Source organism: Carcharodon carcharias, chromosome 12 (genome assembly GCF_017639515.1).
Source record: "Carcharodon carcharias isolate sCarCar2 chromosome 12, sCarCar2.pri, whole genome shotgun sequence".
NCBI classification, from domain to species: domain Eukaryota; kingdom Metazoa; phylum Chordata; class Chondrichthyes; order Lamniformes; family Lamnidae; genus Carcharodon; species Carcharodon carcharias.
The window spans coordinates 117,791,113-117,813,091 of NC_054478.1; the positions used below are offsets into that span (position 1 = coordinate 117,791,113).

The 21,979-nt window shown below is 42.2% G+C and overlaps 1 protein-coding gene across 7 annotated transcripts in view; it reads left to right on the forward strand.

Moving 5' to 3' along the window:
- LOC121285026 (collagen alpha-3(VI) chain-like) overlaps window positions 1-12,609 on the forward strand; it is a 244,697-nt gene extending 232,088 nt beyond the window's left edge. For all 7 annotated transcript variants that reach the window (XM_041201120.1, XM_041201123.1, XM_041201122.1 and 4 more), the window contains 2 exons: window positions 9,343-9,513; window positions 11,597-12,609. In XM_041201120.1, the coding sequence (XP_041057054.1) occupies window positions 9,343-9,513; window positions 11,597-11,637 (212 nt within the window). In that variant the 3' untranslated portion in view covers window positions 11,638-12,609. The remainder of the gene's footprint in view (window positions 1-9,342; window positions 9,514-11,596) is intronic.
- Window positions 12,610-21,979: the final 9,370 nt, after the last annotated feature.

The window sequence follows — 21,979 nt, forward strand, 5'->3', positions numbered from 1 at the left end:
GTAAGGCATCCTGATAGACATGTGAAGTGATAAATTGCGTAAATTCAGAGAAAAGACGAATGTATTAAAGGCATTTTGGTTTTAATGGGGAACTTTAAGTTTCATTTTAACTTTAACTTGGATGGATATTTAAGAAATGTGAGAGAGGGAAATCGGGGAATCATCGATATATAGGACAGGATTTTGCCCTTGATGGGGCGCTTGGCAGGGGCAGGCGGGGGCGACCGTCAGCCACGATTGGCTCTGCACCGTGATTTCATGCTGGCAGGCCAATTAAGGCTCAGCACTGCCTGTGCATGCAGGGGGAGGAGGGCGAGCAGGCCTAGTGCAATCTTTGCATATGCACATGAAAGAGTGCTTCAATCTACCCGAGACACAGAGTTGCCTCAGGGAGATGAAGCTCCGTTTTAAAAAATAAATAAAGGAAATAAAATTGCCATAAAACATGTCCCCTCATGTGACCCTGTCATATGAGCTGGGACATGCTTTTAATTCAAAAATAGAAATTTTTTTTGATGTTTATTTGCTTTAGGAAACTTCATCCTGCCCGTGGGTGAGGTTTCCTAAAAACATAAAGGCTGCTTGATCTTTTCGCCTGCCCAACCATAAGGTTGGACGGGCAGCATAAATTTGAATTTAATTAGCTTCTTAATGGCCTTAATAGGCCTTTTAATTGTCCACGAGCGTGCAGCCAACTCTGGCACGTGCCTGCCAAACAAAATATCGCGAGACTACATGATGACATCCGGACACTTGCCTGACGTCATCGCGCGTCATTTTACGATTGGGCATGTCAGGTACGCACCCACACACTGAGCTTAATATTCTGCCATAATGTTGGGAAGTTACTAGATTCTGTAATTAAGAATGGAGTGACTGAACACCTTGAAAATCTTCACCATATCAAAAAGAACCAGTATGGATTTGCAAGAAGTAGATCATGCTTGGTGCATCTGACTGATCTTTTTGAAGGTGAATAATGACAATTTCTTGGACAAGTCACACCACCAATGAAGAGGTGCTAGTAAAATGTGAGACCAAAAGAACTCTGCTAACCAAGGTCAGGAAGAGACAGTTAGAATTTCTTGGGCATGGAAAAATAAATCATGATTTAGAAGTCTGATGCTGATGGAAAAAATCAATGGTGAGAGAGATTGAGGTAGAATAATTTTTTTAATAAGTCTAACAAACTGGATAAATGTACCACCTGCAAAGATGATCCATGCCACTAGAGCAAGGTTAACATGGAGATCGATGGTCGCTAATGCCCCCTAAGGGCATGGTACCTGAATGAAGAGAGAGAGACTAAACTATTGCCAGGGGAACGTCCACGGATGTTATTTATATAGAATTTAATAAAGACTCTCACAAGAGGCGGTTAGCTAAAATTGAAATCCATGGAACTGAAGGCAAAATATTGGCTGTGTTATTTAATTGGCTGATCAGCAGGATTCAGAGTTGAACTAATAGGAACGCACAAAAATAGGTGGCTATGGGACATTATGGAGGGATATTTATAGATTAAATGAATGGGCAAAACTGTGGCAAATGGATTTCAGTGTCAACAACTGTGAGGTAATTCATTTTGGACATAAAAGGATGAAATAAGATATTTTCTAAATGGTGAAAATCTAGAAGCAATGAAGATTCAAACAGACTTGGGAGTCCAGGTAACTAAAACATTAAAATCTCATGAGCAGGTACAAGAAGAAATCAAAAATTCCATTGGAACACTGGCCTTTATCTCTCCAGGACTAGAATATATAAGGCTAGAAGTTATGTTTCAGTTATAAGTCCTGGTTAACTATACCTGAGCCAGAATTTTTAGCTTGGCGGGTGGGCATGTACCCAACCCGACCGAGCATGAAATGACACGCAATGACGTCAGCCGAGTGTGCCAACGTCAATGTGCAGCTGCGGGATAGTTTGGTCGGCAGGCGCGCACCGGAGCTCGCTGACAATTAGAAGACCTATTAAGGCCATTAAATTAACAATTGACTTTAATTTTTTACTGCCCATTCAACCTAACAGTTAGCAGGCAGGCAAAAAGGCCAAGTGGCTTTTGCATTTTGCATCCATGGGCGGGATGAGATGTCCAAAAGCAAATACAAATAAAATAAAAACTTTATTTTCTAATTAAAAACACATCCTTTGCTCATGTGACAGAGTCACATGAGGGGACATGTTTCATTAAATTTTTCTGGTCTTTATTATTTTGTTTGAAAATTCTCCATCTCCCTGAGGCAGCTCTGTGCCTCAGGGAAGTTATACTGCGCTCTCTCGTGCACATGCATGAAGTTCACGCAAGGCCTGCTTGCCCTCCTCCCCGCCCGCCTTAATTGAACTGCCTGCAAAAAATCACAGAGCGTTGCCAATCGCGGTGGGCTTCACGATCACCCCTGCTTGCCCCCGCTGATCCTGCACACCAAGGGCAAAATTCGGCCCCTGAAGTATTCTGAGCAGTTTTGGGTAGAACACCTTAGGAAGAATATATTGGCCTTGGAGGGAGCACTGTTTTCCAGTGGGCTCCAATGGTTAAATTAAGAGGACTTATAAGTAAGGTTATATTTCCTTGAATTTAACAGATTAAAGGGTAATTTGATCAATATTTTCAAGGTATTAAGCTAAACAGATAGGATAGGAGAAACTGTTTTCATTGGTTGTGGAGTCTAGGATTAGAGGACAGTATAAAAATTGGAGCCAGATCTTTCATCAGTTAATTTAGGAAACAGTTCTACACGCAGAGGGTTGTAGAAGATTAGAACTCTCTTCTACCAATGACAATTGATTCAATGGTTAATTTTAAATCTGGGATTGATAGATTTTTGATAGGTAAAGAGATTAAGAAGTTTGGAGCAAAGGTGGGTATCTAGAGTGAGGTCACAGATCAGCCATGATCTCATTGAATGGTGGAGCAGGCTTGAGGGGCTATGTTGCCGACTCCTACTCCTATGTTTCTTTATATATGAGTTCAATGGAGCAACAGCACCATGAAATTAGTTTAAAGGGAGCTTCACATTATAGGCAACCTATACTCTCGTATGAATGACTGGAGTGAAAGGAGCAGAATCAATGGAGCACTGTTGAAATAACTTTACTACATCCCACCTGAAATATTGTGTTCCCCAAAATCCGAAACACTGGGTGGGGGGCTGCTGGGGGGTGATTAATATTAATGTGATCCCCCTGCAGAAAACTGACATGATCAGATCAGCCAGCCAGTTTGACATTCCGTGGACTTCAGTGCAAAGTAACATTAGGCACATGCAAAATGAGTGGCCAATCTGATTGCACCAGTTTCCAACTACACAAGTTGGCTTATAATTGCCCAGAATACAGCTTCTGTAATGAAGCTGACAGAGTTACTGTCACTGACCCAAGATTGAATGACAGGGCAGCACAGTTGAAGCTTTATCATGCATCAACTCTGTGCTGTAGCTGAGGTGAAAGGGCTCAATACTGTCGTTGAATACAGATTATGGAAAAACCCGAACAATAACAAGAATTTAAAAGACCCTAAATGCCATATATCAATACTGTATATAACATGTCAGAATTGTTGTTATGGAAATGTCTGGTTTTCTGACTTTTTAAAGGTTTACAACAGAGGTCTTCCAGAAGTATCTGCTGGAAATCCATTCTATTTAAAAACAAAGAAAGAGAAATCAGTTACAGCAGATGTTAAAAGAGCCAGTATAATTGGAAGTGGGAAAGGTTGTGAACACCTGTACCTCAATCCACAAATTACATTTTTCCAACAAACGTTAATGGCTTTCCAAATTATGAGCAATATTAAAAGCATAATCCCAAACACCTGCCATGTTATTTTATTGGTGGCTCATTGGATTCCATTAATTGAGTTTAGAAAAGCCTGTGGTACTTAAAGTATAATTACCAGTATAGAACTGTAGCAACTGCTATCCCTGAGCCCAAATATTCTCGCTGTGTTTCCAAAAAAATGTTTCCTAAGGCTACCCCTCTATGTAATGAGCTCAAAAGAGTCAAGGAAGGGAATTAGTTAGTGTTGATTGAGTCATTACGGAGTTACTAAGTTCCACAGTATTAGTGAGCGTGAGCAACAGCATGAAGGAGTTGGATTAACATTCATAAGTCTATGGAATATACAAGAAAATAGAAAGTCCAGTGTGAAATTTTCTTAAATTTCTGTACATTAGTTGCATTATCAATAACTAAGCTCAATGAATACTTTGAACTTGGTGTCTAGAGGATTACATTAGTAGTACTGTCCCAGATTTAAATCCCGGATCCCAGTTGCATTATCAATAACTAAGCTCAATGAATACTTTGAACTTGGTGTCTAGAGGATTACATTAGTAGTACTGTCCCAGATTTAAATCCCAGATTAAATCCCAGATTTAAAATTAACAGTACTCCTGGTACTGTCATTCTTGGCCCTTCTATCTTCATTTATTACCACTCTAATCTCTAAAACCCTTGACCTGGTCAATGCCAGCCAACTAAATGCCCATCTCATATCAGTCTGTCTGAATTTGTTCAGTCCGGCATCCACCCTTCTCATAGCACCAAAATAATCTAAGTTGTAAGTGATGTCTATTGTGATCTTTTTATCCACTTATTTTTATTTTTATTCATTTATCCATGGTTTTATCACGTTTTTTTATCCACCTTCTCTATCCTATTTTCTATTCTTTTTCCCCACCACCACCTATCCAGCTTCACCTGCTCCAGCCCCCTTTAAACAGTATAAATTTCATCACATTTCTACTTCTCTTCAGCTCTGAAGAAGGGTCATACGGACTTGACATGTTAATTCTGTTTCTCTCTCCACAGATGTTGCTAGACCTGCTGAGTTTTTCCTGTATTTTCTGTTTTTATTGTCTATTGTGATTGTGGTGCTTTATCCCTGTCTGCAGAATTTGGTCTCGTTGACTATGTTATTCACTCCAAACATTTCCTTCTCCTTCCAGCTCCATGGGATTGCCCTCCCAGGGTTCAATGCCTGCCCATCTAAATGGTGCCAGTGCATCTCTAAAAATCACCAAAAGTCGCCCAAACAGCCATCTCTCAACACATCTTTTTCAATACACGCTGCCCTTAGTTACATCATCCATTGACATGGGTCCAAATTTTACAAGACACACCAGATGGCAGGGTTGAAGACGGGGGAGCTGGTAAAATGCTGGGAGTCGTGTCAGGAAGGCTCCTCAATGCTGTCTCACCGCCAGAGATGTTTTCCAGCAGTGGAATGGCAGCAATTCAGCTGTCCAATGACTGGAGGCAGGCAGCCAATTTAGACAATTAGAAGCCCAAATAAGGGCCATTATCCTTGGCAGCTGACATTTTGCAAGTGGTGGAGCTACCTCCAAACTGCAGCTTGGCCTAAATAGCCAAGTGGTTATGGTACTGGGCTTGTAACCCCAAGATTAAGAGTTCAAATCTCACAATGGCAAACTATGAAACAATGTGACTTCATCTGAATAGGAACAGTTGGAAACATGTTTGTACTTGAAAGAGTTACTCCAATTACGGAATGTTGCTGCACACCTTCCATTTTCTCGCCCTTGTCCGTCGACCGGACACGCCCTGGCGTGCCTTGTTGCCATCCGGCGGCGGAGGCCCTCTACGGAGGTGTCCTCCCCCTTTCTATCGGGGACCTGGGTTGGAGGGTGTTGCATGCAGCAGTCCCCTATAATAAGAGGATGCATTGGTTCATGGACTCTCAGGACACGTGCCCTTTTTGCGGTCTTGTGGAGTCCGTGGACCATGTATACATAGGGTGTTGTAGGCTGCACTCCCTTTTTAGTTATTTGAAAAACATTTTATTGATGTTTTGTTTTCACTTCAGCCCCACGCTCCTGATCTATGGGCACCCGGTGCGGAAGGGGGTCGGGAAGGAGGAGGACCTCCTCGTGAACCTGCTCCTGGGCCTGGCCAAGTTGGCCATTAACAGGTCCAGGCAGCGGGCGATTGACGGGGGAGTCCCGCCCGATTGTTTGTCCCTCTTCCGTGGCTACGTTCGCTGCCGGATGTCCCTGGAGAAGGAGCACGCGGTGTCTGCTGGCACTCTCGAGGCCTTCCGTGCTTGGTGGGCACCGTGGGGACTGGGGTGTTTTGTTGACCCCTTTAATCACATTTTGATTTAAAGTTTGTAAGTTTCCTTTAAACTTTGTTCTTGGTTTTACAGCTGACCTGAATTAGGGGCTGTGCCTGATTTATCCCAATTTTGTTGATTTGGTTTAATTGTTTTCATTTAAAAGATTATCAAGAGTTCAAATCTCACAATGGCAAACTATGAAACAATGTAACTTCATCTGAATAGGAACAAACGTGTTTGTACTCGGAAGAGTTACCTCCAAACTGCATGTGGAGGCTGCTGGTTACAAGGAGGCAGCCTCTCTCCGTCTTCCCACGGCAGAGTGTCCATGGCCCATATAGGGGACTGCCAGCAACCAGCTAAAGGGGTGTCGCATCCGATCGCCAGGGCCTGGCTGTTTGACTCTGACAAGAAACACAACTCTACCACCCTTGCGAGGGGGGCTCAAAATACCTCAGCAGCCATCTCACTCGATGGCACTGCCAAAATTGCAGATAATCTTTCACATGTACGCTGAGGTCATTGAACATGACATGTGTGGATCAATTCCATTTACTTGGGTGGAATTTTACATCGGTGGGATTTTACAGTCCTGACAAAATCAATGGACTTTTGAACAGCTTGCTACATTTTACAGTGCTGCGCCCACCATGATGGGGCTGTAAAATTCCGCCCCTTGCCTCCAGATCCCTCATGACCCCCAAACCCCAACTCTCTCCAGAAATACACTAATCACCTCATGAACACATTTATGTTGTCCATTTCAGTAGGTTATTCAAGTGTGAATGCTATTTATTGTACAAAGTAATTCATTTTACATTACTTCTTATCTCCAACTTCTTTTATCTATGGTTTCAGTGTTTCAATCATTCAACATAGTGAAAAATTTTCCTGGCTCAACTTAGTCAATTCTTTTCAAAGTTGGGATAACTCCTGCCTTCGTGCACCTGCCTCGGGAACTGTGCCCTAAATAGCATGTTTGTGGTTGTGGTTGGGGTTGGTGGTGGTGGTGGTGGGGTTTGGGTACGGGTGGTACAATTGTGGAATGGAGTCAGACCCACCACTCCCAGATGCAGATCAGCAGTGGTCACAAGGACTGCCAAGTGCTGAGGCGAGCTGTTTAAAAGGCCTCCTCAGTTCTCTGGGATGTCGTCCTTGTTGCTTTTTAAATATTAGGCCCTCCAGCACTTACCCCACATACTCCATCATCCTACCCACCATCATGTTCCCTTATACCCTCAAAGCCAACTCATGATCCCCCACCACCCACTACCGTTTGCCCTTATACCCTCCATGCCACTCATCCAGTATGCACCACAAGCAGATCTCAAGAGCCATGTTGAGATTAAATAAAATAAAGTTCTAAAGATCTATTACAGCTTTCATTATAATAAACAAACAGTCCCATTGATGAAAGCCCATTCAATGTATTTAAATTCCCTTAAGTACTTAATCCATTATAAAAACAAATACAAGTGTTTTGTATTTATAAGCCCACATCAAAGACAGCTATTTTTTAAATAACCTCTTTGAGTTGTCAATCAAACTGTGAATTGATAATCCTAGGTTGTGGAAAGCAGCCATGCATAAATAATGCTTTCATGATAGCACTTAGACTCATATCAACAGACAGCAATTGAAACTGCTAGAACAATTTTTTTTCAATCACACAGACAGGCAGTTATTTTTCCAATTTTTAAAGAGCTGTCCATTTAAATAACTTTACAGCTTGACAATTCTACAGAACTTGCCTGCTCTTCAAGAACATTTATGACATTTCTAAAGATCTGTACCTCACACACTGCAGGATAAGGCCCCTGCTCCAGTGAAAATGGGGTCTTTTGAATTCAGCTATGAGTTCAAATGACCCTGCTGAGTTTGTGCTTCCCACATGTGGAAACCACATTTTGCCAACCACCCCCGGCAACCCCACTTCCCCTTCAGTGAAAATAGGATCTGTTGGAAATGGGGATGTGACTTCCACTCACCTGCCATTTTTTAAAGGTCCCTGAAGTCTCCACAATTCTGCAAAAATCCAGCCTGTTAACTCTGTTTGTCTCTTTATAGATGCTGCTGAGTATTTCCTGCATTTTCTGTTTTCTCCAAATATTATTGATTTTCAGCATATGGATTTTACAAATGACGTGCCTCAATAAAACTCAATGGTTTCCATTTCAGAGTTGCATTTTAAACCAATAGCAGAACTCCTTGTAGTTACCCTTTTTGGTTATCTAATTAGATACTTTCCAAATCTCTTTAAGGAAGAAATACATGAGAATAAAACTATTTTATTTTCATGAAAATGTTTTGCAGATTACTTAAAATGCTGAGCTATTTTTGATATATGGAATGTGAGTGGCACAGCGGCCTAGCATCTTTGGGATCCAATTTTAAGTTCAGTCAATTGTGGGGAACATCTCACTCAGGGCCCCAAATGAAATAAATCTTTCGAGCTTCCAGTAAGCACAGCATAAATGCTGCCCCTAATTCACCAAAAATTTGTATTTACATAACACCTTCAGTATAACAAAATATGCTGAGGCACTTGACAGGACAATTATAAAATAAATTATGTCATCAAGTCACATAAGCAAATATTGGACCAGATAGAGGTAAATTTTAAGGAGTGTCTTAAAGGAGGAAAGTGAGTAGAGATATGGAGAGGTTTAGGGAGAAAATTACATAGCATGGAAACCAAACAGCTAAAGGCACATCCCCCTACAGTGGAGTGATTAAATTCAGGGATGCTCAAGAGGTCAGAATTGGAGGACGGTGAACATCTTGAAAGGATTTTGAGCTGGGGGAGATTACAGAGCTAGTGAGGGGTGATACCGTGGAGGAACTTAGGGAAAAAAGGATGCAAAATTTAAAATAAATGCATTGCTTAACTTGGAATCATCCCAGAGCAGTGAGCACTGTGATGATTGGTGAAAGGAGCTTGGTACATATTAGGACATGGGCAGCAGAGTTTTGGATGACCTCAACTTTACGGAGGATAACACAGGGGCATGAGTTAGAATTGTCATAATAATTCAGCAATGATTGCTGCTATATTTATTGTTCAATGAAATGTACAGGGATATTTGCTGAAGGGATGAAATAGTACAATTCAAGAAGCTTGACTAATATTGGAATATAATAGAATAGAAGAAGCTTTATTCTGACTAATAATTTTCCCAAAATACTCTTATGTACCTTTTCTTTATCCTGTTTTATACTCTTGTTCAGTTGTTTAACAATGAATGATTTTGCATTTATTCTCACAGTTAAAGATATATGCCAATTACAGCGGGATGAAGGAAATTGCCGAAATTTTTCCCTCAAGTGGTACTATGATGTGAAAACTAAATTGTGCACACGGTTCTGGTATGGTGGATGTAATGGAAATAAAAACAGGTTCAATACACAGGATGAATGCACCAAGACTTGTGTTGAAGGTAAATAACTTGCATGGTTACTAACGCATGGTAGGAACCAAACATGTTTGTCCAGTGTCTCTTATTTTGTGAAAAGCTGTTGTTATGGAGATATTAAGTGCATGAGGAAGCAAATCACCAAGAATCAGTTCCTGTGACTCATTAAATAGCCATCTAGCAATGCTCCAGTGAGGTGAGAAAGGGCAAGAAAATTGGTCACTATTAAAATGCCAGAAATAACATTATATAGAAGGGCATGGTAGATTAAAACATGAAGGGTACAATTCCCATCTTCATTAGCTTTCAGTGAAAATGTAAGAAGGATTACAGTGCCCCCAGAACTTTAACATCTTGCCTCCTGGCATTACTTTGTCTGGAAACAACTATGAGCATTTGTTCTTCCCTCCAAGAGGTTAAGCCTGAAATAGCATGCTTAAGAATGTGTTTGCATCAAAGCTAAGTTTCATGTTTTCTCTTAAACTACAACAATAGCATAGGTTACATACATACAGATTAAATATCCCTCTATTCTGCTGTAGCAATGCTCTTTAGTCCCTACATCAGAACAAAACGACACCAATGTGGGTTTTCTGCCTGTTGGATATTTTGAAGAGTTAAGGGTTAATAATTTAAGTAATCTATAACTATACTGGTCATAAAGCAAAAGGCTTTCTATGATAAGCAAGGAAACAATGGGATGCCTCAGGAAATAAATGATTGGAACAGCCTCAACCATGATAATGTATAACGTTGGTGTAAAAATCGTAGTGAGTGGGATCAATTAATCATAGAATGAGAGAATGTTCAGGCAAATTACTGGTCAAGAAAACTAGTCTTCAAACAATTCAAGAACAAACAGATCATCAAGTCTTGCTTGTGGGAATTATCTGTAGTAAACTAAACTGTTTATGTAAATGAAAGGAATATAAGGCTAGGTAAATCATGAGAACTGATCTGCAAAATGTACCTCTGAAGTAGACAAAGAGCATGACTTTCTAGAATTAGCTGGACATCTCAAAAGATAGAGAAACCAGAAGCTACTCTTTGCATAATATAGACGATTGACCTATGCTGTATATGAATTACATGTATTTCATATACTATGTAAAATAGTGTCTCGTGCTTACTCTAAGTGCACTGTTTTTTAAAATTCATTTACGGGATGTGTGAGTCGCTGGCTAGGCCAGCATTTATTGCCCATCCCTAACTGCCCTTGAGAAGGTGTAGGTGAGTTGCCTTCTTGAACTGCTGCACTCCCTATGGTGTAGGTACACCCATAGTACAGTTAGGGAGGGAGTTCCAGGATTCTGACCCAGAGAGAGCGAAGGAAAGATGATATATTTCCAAGTTAGGATGGTGAGTGGTTTTGAAGGGGACTTCGAAGTGGTGGTGTTCCCATGTACCTGCTGCCTTTGTCCTTCTAGATGGTAGTGGTCATGGGTTTGGGAGGTGCTGTTTAAATGAGTTTGGTAAGTTTCTGCAGTGCATCTTGTAGATGGTACACACTGCTGCCATTGTTTGTCGGTGGTGGAGGGAGTGAATGTATGTGGAAGAGGTGCCAATCAAGCGGGCTGCTTTGTCCTGGATGTGTCAAGCTTTTTGAGTGTTGTTGGAGCTGCAAGTGAAGATTATTCCATCACACTCCTGACCTATGCCTTGTAGATGGTGACTAGGCGTTGGGGAATCAGGAGCTGAATTAATCGCAGCAGGGTTTCTAGCCTCTGACCTGTTCTCGTAGCCACAGTATTTATATGGCTAGTCCAGTTCAGTTTCTGGTCATTGGTATATTGGTAACCACACACACACCCGCCCCCGCCCCCCCACCCCGCGCCCCCCCCTCAGGGATATTGATAGTCTGAACCATAAAAGAAGGCAGTTGACTAACAGCTTATCCAGCACCTCCCTCCTCTTAGATTGGATTAAATCCAGGTCCCAGAGGTGAAGTATTGTGTTCATTGGTACCCATCCATCTCCTTGGCTTTCCAATTGGCAACTATTTCCACCTAACTTCCCTTCTTTGTTGTAATTATATTTGGTCGATTGCTCTATTTATGCACACACATCCTTTATGGAAAAGAAACCTTAAACACTGTTTATTTTTAAGGACGAATTCAAACCAGAACGATAACTACAATGGGAACGTAAATGAAATAGAGACTATGCCCTACATATACCTCTGATAGGAGCCAGCGTCTACAGGCTGCCATCAATCCCAATATGCTAAAGGTTCAACAGATACTTTGCACTGTATTTCTAATAGCTTTCATTATTCAAATGTTGAAGAGTTTGAAGTTTTTAAAAACTGCATGTTTTAATGGTGCTAACTTTGAGTCTGGGTGCTAATTTTGTGTGGACGTCATCTGTTCACTGTTGCATACATAGACATCTATACAGCTTGTTTCTCTTGTCTCTTAGTTCTACATTTTTCCATTCTTAATATGAACATTTCTAACCTTCACTTCACTTTATTGTAAAAAATTGTTAGTGACTAAGTACACTACATTTTTTTAAACATGACTTATACAGAACAAAATCTTATACAGATCACTTCAGGATAAAATTATATCAAAAAAAAGCTTCCATTGTATGTATATGCTTTGAACATTTTTTTAAAATGAGGGTGAATTATTAATATTAGCTCACTAGCTGAAATGAGATATGTTACCACAAGACATGTAAAAATTCAACATATGGATATTCGATTACAAAAATACCCATTCTTTAAAAAAAACTTTCTCTAGTCCAAGAAAGTTCTTCAGTGATATTTTAGAGAGTTGCTCTATTTTGTTAAAAGTTTCTCCCCATACTAGTTCTCCTTAGGGAGCATTGTAATTTTTAGTGTACTTTGAAAATCTCTCTCTAATTTTGGAATTGTAATAAATTATGTACAGATATGCAACTTTCTGGTCATGCAAGCTATTTGGCACCTTGCAAAGACAACACCTTTTAAACCCTTTTAAAAATACTACTGGGATTACACTTTGAGCTGGATGATTTTCAATTCCTAGGCTTGAACGTATGGGTCATTTGTAATGTATTTTATGACATTGTTAAATTGTATGACCTAATGAAGATACATATGAGAAACTTTCTAATAAAATGTTCTTAAATTTGAAATGTTTGTGTCTAAAGATTGTTTATTTGTGTTGAACATAATCAATGTCAGCATTGAGAAATGTACCAGCTATCAATATAATTCGCATCTAGGTGATAGGATTGCATAGAATTTCATCGGATATACAGCGCAGAAACAGGCCATTTGGCCCAATCAGTCCATGCTGGTGTTTATGCTCCACTCAAGCCACCTCCCATCTTTTCTCTTCGAAATTTACCTTTGTTACCACCTGTTCCCTTCTCCCTCATATGCATGTCTAGTTTTCTCTTAATTGCATCTATACTAATTGCTTCAACCACTCCCTATGGTAACAAGCTCTACATTCTTACCACTCTCTAGGTAAAAAAAAAAATTCTTCTGAATTCCCTATTGAATTTTTGACAACAATCTTCTTGACAACCTGTAGCTTCCCCTACAACAGGAAACATTCTCTCTGTATCCACTTTATGGAAACCCTTCATAGTTTTAAAGACCTCTATTAAGTCACACATGAGCCTTCTCTTTTCAAGAGGGAAGGACCCAGACTGTCAATCCTTTACTGATATGTATACTGTACCCCACATTTCTAGTGTCTTCCTTGAAAATCTTCTCTGCACCCACACCCTCTCCAGTGCCTCTATCTCCATTTTGTAATATGATCACCAGAATTTCACTCAGTACTCTAAAGTGTGGTCAACATGCGAACATACGAATTAGGAGTAGGAGTAGCTTGCTCCACCATTCAATAAGATCATGGCTGATCTGAATGTAACCTCAACCCCACATTCCTGCCTATCCCCAATAGTCTTTCACTCCCCTGTTAATCAAGAATCTACCTCGCTCTGCCTTTAAAATATTCAAAGATTCTGCTTCCACCACCTTTTTAGGAAGAGTCCCAAAGACACTCAATCCACTGAGAGAAAAAATGTTTCCTCATCTCTGTCTTAAATGAGCGATCCCTTATTTTTAAACAGTGACTCCTAGTTCTAAACTTCTCCTACAAGAGGAAACATTCTCTCCACATTCACCCTGTCAAGATCCGTCAGGATCTTAAAGGTTTCAATTAAGTCACCTCTTACTCTTCTAAACTCCAGTGGATACAAGGCTAACCTGTCCAGCCTTTACTCATAAGACAATCCACCCATTCCTGGTATTAGTCTAGTTAACATCCTTTGAACTGCTTCTAACACATCCTTCTTTAAATAAGAAGACCAGTATTGTACACAATACTCTAGATGTGGTCTCACCAATGCCCTGTACAACTGAAGCATAACCTCCCTGCTTTTGCAATCAATTCCCCTCACAATAAATGATAACGTTCCATTTGCTTTCCTAATTACCTGCTGTACCTGCATACTAGCCTTTTGTCTAACCAAGGTTTAATACAGGTTTAGTCTAACTTCCCTACTTTTCAATTCCATCTCTTTGAAAATAAAATCTAATGCTAGCCTTGCTAACCAGTGGTACAACTTGTGGTGATTGTTGCATTTGTATTCTGAGATCCTTTTTTCCTCTGCTCAACCTAGACTCACACCTTTTAAGTTAAGTGACCTCCCTATTCCTCCTATCAAAATATACTACCGCACATTTATTGAAATTAATTTGCCTATAACTTGTGAATTCTGCATGTTTAGTAATGTCCTCCTATAATTTGTTGAAATCCTCTTCAGTATTGATTATCCTTCCCTCCCCACAAATTGTGGTTTTGATTCCAAAATCCAAATCATTAATATAAACTGTGAACATCAATGGTCCCAGTACTGATCCTTGCGGAAAACCAATTCCCAACTTCTTTAGTTCAAAATAACATGAACTCTTCCCTCCATTTTGATTCATTTTTTTGCCCAAGTGCCAGCTTATATCTTGTTTTCACGTTTTTGCTTTTAAACAGAGCTGCCCCTGATTCTGCCATGGACTAATGCTTTGTTTCTTTATTTACAACCATTACCACTCCATTTGCTTTTACTTCATGATATCTGTTATTTAATCTCTCCCACCCTCTGATCAATCCCAGATCTTCCATTTTGTTCTACCTCTCCCCTTTCAATAGCATAAAACCCATCATATTTCTGCATAACTTCAGTTCCAAAGAAGATTCATATTGGACTTGAAACATTAGCTCTGTTTCTCTCTTCGCAGATGCTGCCAGAACTGTTGAGTTTTTCCAGGACTTTCAGTTTTTATTTCAGATTTCCAGCACCTGCACTATTTTTATTATGCCAATTTAGCAAATCTTTGCTACACCGCCTCTTGGGCAAGTATATCTTCCTTGAAAATGTAGAGCAAAATTACACACAGTATTCAAGGTGTGTTCTCACCTCGAATAAATACAATTGGTACAATTGCATCAAGACATCTTCATACCTGTACTCCAATCCCCTTGCAATGAAAGCCAACATGGCACTTGCCTTCCTAGGGCAGGATTTTTAGGTCGGCTTCTAGGCACAATCGGTGGGCCCGGGAGCAAAGGTTGAATGGACCGCCGACCACGATCGGCCCCTGACCATGATTTCATGCTGTCTGGCCAATTAACAGGCACTGAAATGCTCAGCGCTGCCGGGGTGGGGGCAGGAGTATGAAGGGCGCTGACGTCAGTGCAGACGGGGGGAACGCAAAACGAAAGCTCCCTGAAGACAGAGAGCTGCCTCAGGGAGCTGAAGAATTTAATACCAAAAACTAAAGATTTTAAAATCCAGAAAAAATGTTGACACATCAGAATCAGTCACCTGAACATATACATGATGAAAATTCTGTCCACATATTTTTATTATTTTTTAATTTAATAACAGAAACCTTATCCCGCCCTTGAATGAGATTTCATCAAAAATGCAAAGTCCGCCTGGCAGATTCAGCTGTCCGCCAACTGTAATGTTGGATGCACCATGAAAAATCAGGGACAATTGGAACTTTAATGGGCTTAATTGCCTCTGTAATTGTTTGTGGGCATGCTTCTGACTTTTGCGCGCACCCACCGACCAAAATATTGCATGAGTGCAGGATGACTTTGGGATGCTCGTCCAACATCATCATGAACTATTTTACACTGGAGTGGGTCAAGCATATGCCCACATGCTGACCTAAAAATTCTGCTCCTAATTTCTGTACCAGCATGCTAACTTTCTGATCCTTATACAGGAACACATAGAAACTAGGAGCAGGAGTAGGCCATTCGGCCCTTCGAGCCTGCTCCGCCATTCATTGTGATCATGGGTGATCATCCAACTCAATAGTCTGCTCCTGCTTTCTCCCCATACCCTTTGATCCCTTTTGCCCCAAGATCTAAATCCTTCCTGAAAACATACAAAATTTTGGTCCCAACTACTTTCTGTGGTAACGAATTCCACAGGCTCGCCACTCTCTGGGTGAAGAAATTTCTCCTCATCTCAGTCCTAAATGGTCTTCCCATATCCTCAGACTGTGACCCCGGTTCTGGACTCCCCCCTATCGGGAACATCCTTCCTGCATCTACCCTGTCTAGTTCTGTTAGAATTTTATAGCTTTCTATGAGATCCCCCTCATTCTTCTGAACTCCAGTGAATATAATCTTAATTGACTCAATCTCTCCTCTTTTGTCAGTCCCACCATCCCAGGAATCAGTCAGGTAAACCTTCACTGCACTCCCTCTATAACAAGTACATCCTTCCTCAGATAAGGAGACCAAAACTGCACACAATATTCCAGGTGTGGTCTCACCAAGGCCTGTACAATTGCAGCAAGACATCCCTGTTCCTGTACTTGAATCCTCTGGCTATGAAGGTCAACATACCATTTGCCTTCTTTACCACCTGCTGAACCTGCATGCTTACCTTCAGCGACTGGTGTACAAGGACAACCAGGTCTCGTTGCACATTCCCAATGTTAAACATGATTTCCCTTTCGAAATCCATGCTGACTCTGCCCAATTCTGCCACCGTTTTCCACGTGCTCAGCTATTAAATCTTTTATAAAGGACTCTAGAGTTTTCCCCACTACCGACATCAGGCTGACTGTCTATAATTCCGTTTTCTCTCTGCCTCCCTTTTTAAATTTTGGGGTTACATTTGCTACCCTCCAATCTGTAGGAACTGTTCCAGAGTCCATAGAATCTCGGAAGATGACCACCAAAGCATCCACTATTTCTAGGGCCACTTCCTTAACTACTCTGGGATGTAGATTATCAGGCCCTGGGGGTTTATTGGCCTTCGATCCCATTAATTTCCCCAAAACCATTTCCCTACTAATATTGATTTCTTTCAGTTCCTCCCTCTCACTAAACCCTGTGTTCCCCAGCATTTCTGGTATGTTATTTGTGTCCTCCTTTGTGAAGACAGAACCAATTTAGTTGGTCAGCCATTTCTTTGTTCCCCATTATAAATTCCCCTGTTTCTGACTGTAAGGGACCTACATTTGTCTTCACCAATCTTTTTCTCTTCACATACCCATAGAAACTTTTACAGTCAGTTTTTATGTTCCCTGCAAGCTCACTTTCATACTCTATTTTCCCTTTCTTAATCAATCCCTTGGTCCTCCTTTGCTGAAGTCTAAACTGCTCCCAATCCTCAGGTCTGTTGTTTTATCTGGCCAGTTTGTATGCCTCTTCCTTGCACCTAATACTATCTCTAATTTCCCTTGTAAGCCATGGTTTGGCCACCTTTCCTGTTTGACTTTTGCGCCAGACAGGAATAAACAATTGGTGCAGTCCCTTCACGAGTCTCACACCTTTTAAAAAATATTTTGCTTTTCTATTCTTATGACCAAGTGAATAACTTAATACTTCTTCACATTATACTCCATCTGTCATCTTGTTGTCCGCACACCTAACAGTTCTATATTTCTTCGCATCCTCTCTGTGTCCTCCCCACTACTTACCTTTTCATCCAGCTTTGTGTCAGCCAACTTAGAAACATTACTCTCTGTTTCTTCATTCTAGGTCATTAATGTATATTGTAAATAGCTGAGGCCCCAGCACTGATGCTTGTGACTCTCCACTAGTTAGCTTGCCAACTTGAAAATGTTCCATTTTTGCTCATTCTCTGCTTTCTATCCAATAAGCAATCATCTATCCATGCTAATATATTACCCAGAACTCCATGAGCCCTTTCCTTGCCCATTAACCTTATGTGTGGCAACTTTTGGAAATCCAAGTATTCCAAATCTGCTGCTTCCTCTTTCTCTACCCTACTAGCTACATCTTCAAATAATTCGTAATAAATTTGTCAAGCAGGAATTTTCTTTTGGAAAGCTATGTTGACTTGTTCTAATCGTACTATACTTTTCAAAGTACATTTTTAAGACTTCCCTAATAATAGATACCAGCATTTTCCTAATGACTGATGTTAGGTTAATTGGCCTGTAGTTCCCTGTTTTCTCTCACCTTCCTTTCTTGAAGAGTGGTGTTACATTTGTCAACTTCCAATCTAATGGGTCCATTCCTGAATCTAAGGAATTTTGGAACATCATAGCCAGTGCTATATCTGCAGCTATTTCTTTTAGAACCTGAGGATGTAGGTTAATTGTCACATTCCACTGCCCCTCCTCTCCCACCCCACCTTTAGACAGCCTCCAACTCCAAGATGCTATATGGTCAGCACACTGACTGTCCTTCTTTATCCTTATCCTTATATGTAGCAGGTACATTGTACATGTTGGTTAGGATCAGTTTCTGTGGATCCTATTTATCTCTACCTGGGTTCCCTCTGTATTCTGCACACCAACCCTGTTCTAATCCTGCACCTCTCTATGAGGTGTGACTGAAGTCTGGAGCAAACTATCTGGACAATACTCTGCCTTCCTTATGTGTCGGAGTGTCTCCAATACTCTAATGGAGTGCCTGAGCTAGAGGCAATTGAGAAAAAGATATCCACTATAGATGTCCTTGCACAGCAAGGAAATCTGCCCATAAACTCCCACATATGCCAGTCCAAATGCCAACCTAGTCCACTATATCTTAGACTAAATTATGTATACCCACTTTTTAGTTTGTCGTAAGTTTTTGTGTTTTTATACTCAATAACTTGCAATAAAACACTAGACAACTACAACTTATATGGCACCTTTAATGTAATAAAATTTCCAAAACTGCTCCTCAGGAGCATGGGAAAACAAAATACAATGTTGTGCACATAATGAGATGTTAGGCTAGATGACCTAAAGCTTGGTTAAAGAGATAGGTTTTAAGGAGTATAAGTAGGTTAGAGAGGCAAAGAGCTATAGGGAGGGAATTCCAAAGCTTGGGGCCCAGCAATGGCCACTCCATTGGTGGAACGATTAAAATTGCCTCTTCCCCCATTATCTTAATAGGTGGGAAAACTCATGGACAGCCCACCCGCCCTGTCACCAATTAAGGCCCTTAAGTGGGCAAACAATGTTCACTTAAGGGCCTCATCCTGCCACCATTTGAATTCATCTAGCAGTACGCAGAGGATTCACCATGCGGGAAGCCTGAAATGAAAGCTTGTTGGAGTTACTTGTGGGCTTCCAGGGGAGGTCCTTCATTCAAAGGCATTCAGTGCCTGTTAATTGTCTTGGTATCAGACAGGGAAGGGCCTGCTGAGAACCACTCCCCTGTCCATGCTGCTGAACCCCCACCCACATAACCCCCACCCCGTGATTCCCTCCCACCATCACTCATCTGTAGCCTAGGTCCCTCAGTGATCCTGGGCCTCAGGTGGGTGCATTACTGACAACAGTCACCACCTTCTCAGAGATGCTCCCAAGCAATGAAGAGATGCCATCTCTTGTTTGGCCAGCAGCTCTTGGTGGGCTGGACCTCCCCTGTGCATTCCTGATAGGCACTTAAATGTGGCAGGCCTTCCTGAAAAGAAGTGATGTGGGGCTCTAGCTGGATCTCCAGCTGTGGGTCAGAACCCTGTCGTCGACATTAAATTCTGCCCATTGAGTCATAGGGTGGAATTGTCTGGTCCCATTGATGGCGGGCGTCATAGCGAGCAAGTGCAGACAATATAGCAAGAAGGCCAAAAATCGGTTTCACACCATCATGAAACCAGTTTGCGATCATCCACTCCACCCATCAATGGTGGGCCACATTTCCTGCTGTCCAACGTCGGAACTTGATTTTAGTGTGTTTGCTTCTCATTATTGTGACCTCAGGTTGGAATAACCCCCAATGTCAAACATACGCCCCACGTCAGCGTGACTTCAGAACAGCATGCTTCATGATTGTCTTTAAAAGGCGGGCACCTGGTGAGCTGAACTTCAAGGGGAACGTGGAGGTGAGTGCACACAACCTTGTGCAGTGCTTGTGAGCATTGTCCATAGGATGTTAAGGGGTGGTGGGGGGTGGGGGGGGGGGTGCACAGGCAAGTCACTTTTTCCCAGCTGGCTTTCAGTGTGGTGCCGGGGCAAAGGTTCCAGTGCGGGTCATGCCTGGGCAGGAGGATGAGGGCAAGGCAGCACAGATTGAAGGAAGTTCGCAAGCACATGCCGGGGGGATTGGTGGTGGAGGTGGTGGTGGGGGGTGGTGGGGTGGCGAAGGAACCGACCAGGCACTTGGAAAAGCTTGTCAAAAATGAGCATTCCTCCCCAGCTGAGCCTGTTCAGCTGTAGTTCCATTGACATGCTTGGAGTCTGCCCTCTGTAAATTTTCTGTCCACTCAAGAACGAAAAGCATGAAAGTGTCACTAAATGTTCCAGAACTTTTCACCCCATGAGTGCGGACTGCAAATTAATATGTATTTTAAGCTGCAGAATAATAGGCTGACTGGACAAGTTGTAGAGCCCCTTGTGAAAGGTTCTCATAGTGCAGTCACTGGTGGAGGCGCTCATAGCCCCTTGCAATTCCTTCGTTAAAGCTTGGACCAGTATCCCTCATGATTCAAGCTAACAATGCAGCCTTGCAGTGTGGGTTAAGAGAATGCCTGTGCCTGAACTGGAAACACAGCATGCAGTCCAGAGGTCAAAGCTGCCGCCAATTGGTCAAGTGGAGTGGGGAGGAGGTGGGTAGTGTTTTGGACACCCATGAAGTGTACTGCACACTGGCCATCCAAGTGGTGGCCAGCACTCTCTGGCATGCATAAAGAGGCCTTCAGACCTAACCAAGAGAAGTTCAAAGGACACATATGCTATCTCACATATCTCTCTCTTTGATACTGAAGGAGGAGAACATCAGAATCATGGAGTCTGGCAATTTAGCAGTATGCCTCACAGCTTACACAGACCAGAGAGAAGAAGAAGAGAGCGGTGGAGATGCCTGGCTTGGTAAAGGGAGGAGCACCTCCATCTAGATAAAGGTGCAGCAGGGCCTTCTGCACACACTGCTGAAGATCCACAGTGAGCAGTCGCTTGTAGGCACTTTGCTAGTCCCAGGGTCTACAGACAGCGCCAGTCATACCTGCGGATGACTGAGAACCAGTGTCGCCGAAGACTGCGCATGTCTAGGGAACTGGTTGGTCATATATGCCACTGGCTGTAGGATTTGGTGCTACGGGGACATGGAGGGCATTCAGTGCCAGTGGCCATGAAAGTGACAGTGGTGCTCAATTCTTAAGCCAGTGGCTCCTTCCAGGGCTCCACAGGTGATCTGTGCAGGATCTCACAAACCTCCACGCACAAGTGTATCCAAGAGGTCATGGATGTCATCTTCACAAATGTACAGAACTTTGTGCATTTTGTCCAGGATCAGGAGAGCCAGCAAACAAGAGCATGGGATTTGCACAGATCTTTAGTTTCCCACAGGAGCAGGGTACCATCAACTGCACTCACATGGTGCTTAGATCTCCATGGCAACAGCCGTCAACTATGTCAACCGCAAGAGCTTCCACTCGCTGAATGTTCAGCTGGTCTGCGACCACAACAAATGTATCCTACAGGCCTGCGCACAATTCCCAGGTAACGTCCATGACTCCTATATCCTTAGCAGTTCTCAGATCCCTGGCGTCTTCCAAAGTCCAGAGAAGCTTCAGGGTTGGCTCCTCAGGGACAAGGACTACCCACAGAGGACATGGCTGAAAACGCCTGTGCAGCAGCCTCAGACTGCAGCAGAACGATACAATGAGGCTCATGCTGTGACCTGGACTTTGTTGGAGCAAACAATAAGCATTTTGAAAATGAGGTTCTGGTGCCTCAATAGGTCCAGTGCGGCACTGCAATACTGTTCACTTAGGATGCCGCATCGTAGCTTCCTGTGTGCTACACAACCTAGCACTGCAACGGAGGGAGGACATGGCCAAAGAGGAGATGGAAAAGCTGCACGTGTCCTTTGATGAGGAGGATGTTGAAAGGGATGACGGCGATGAGGTCCTTGAAGGCGTGGCTGCCGGTGATGAGTTCATCGGCAGGCGTGCTCGGCAGGCCCTCATAGTTGCAAGATTCATGGAGGATAATGATGAGTTGCAGTGAGGACAGTCTTGACATCCTCACCTTGCATCTGTGAACGTTTGGCTCCTGTGTGGCTGA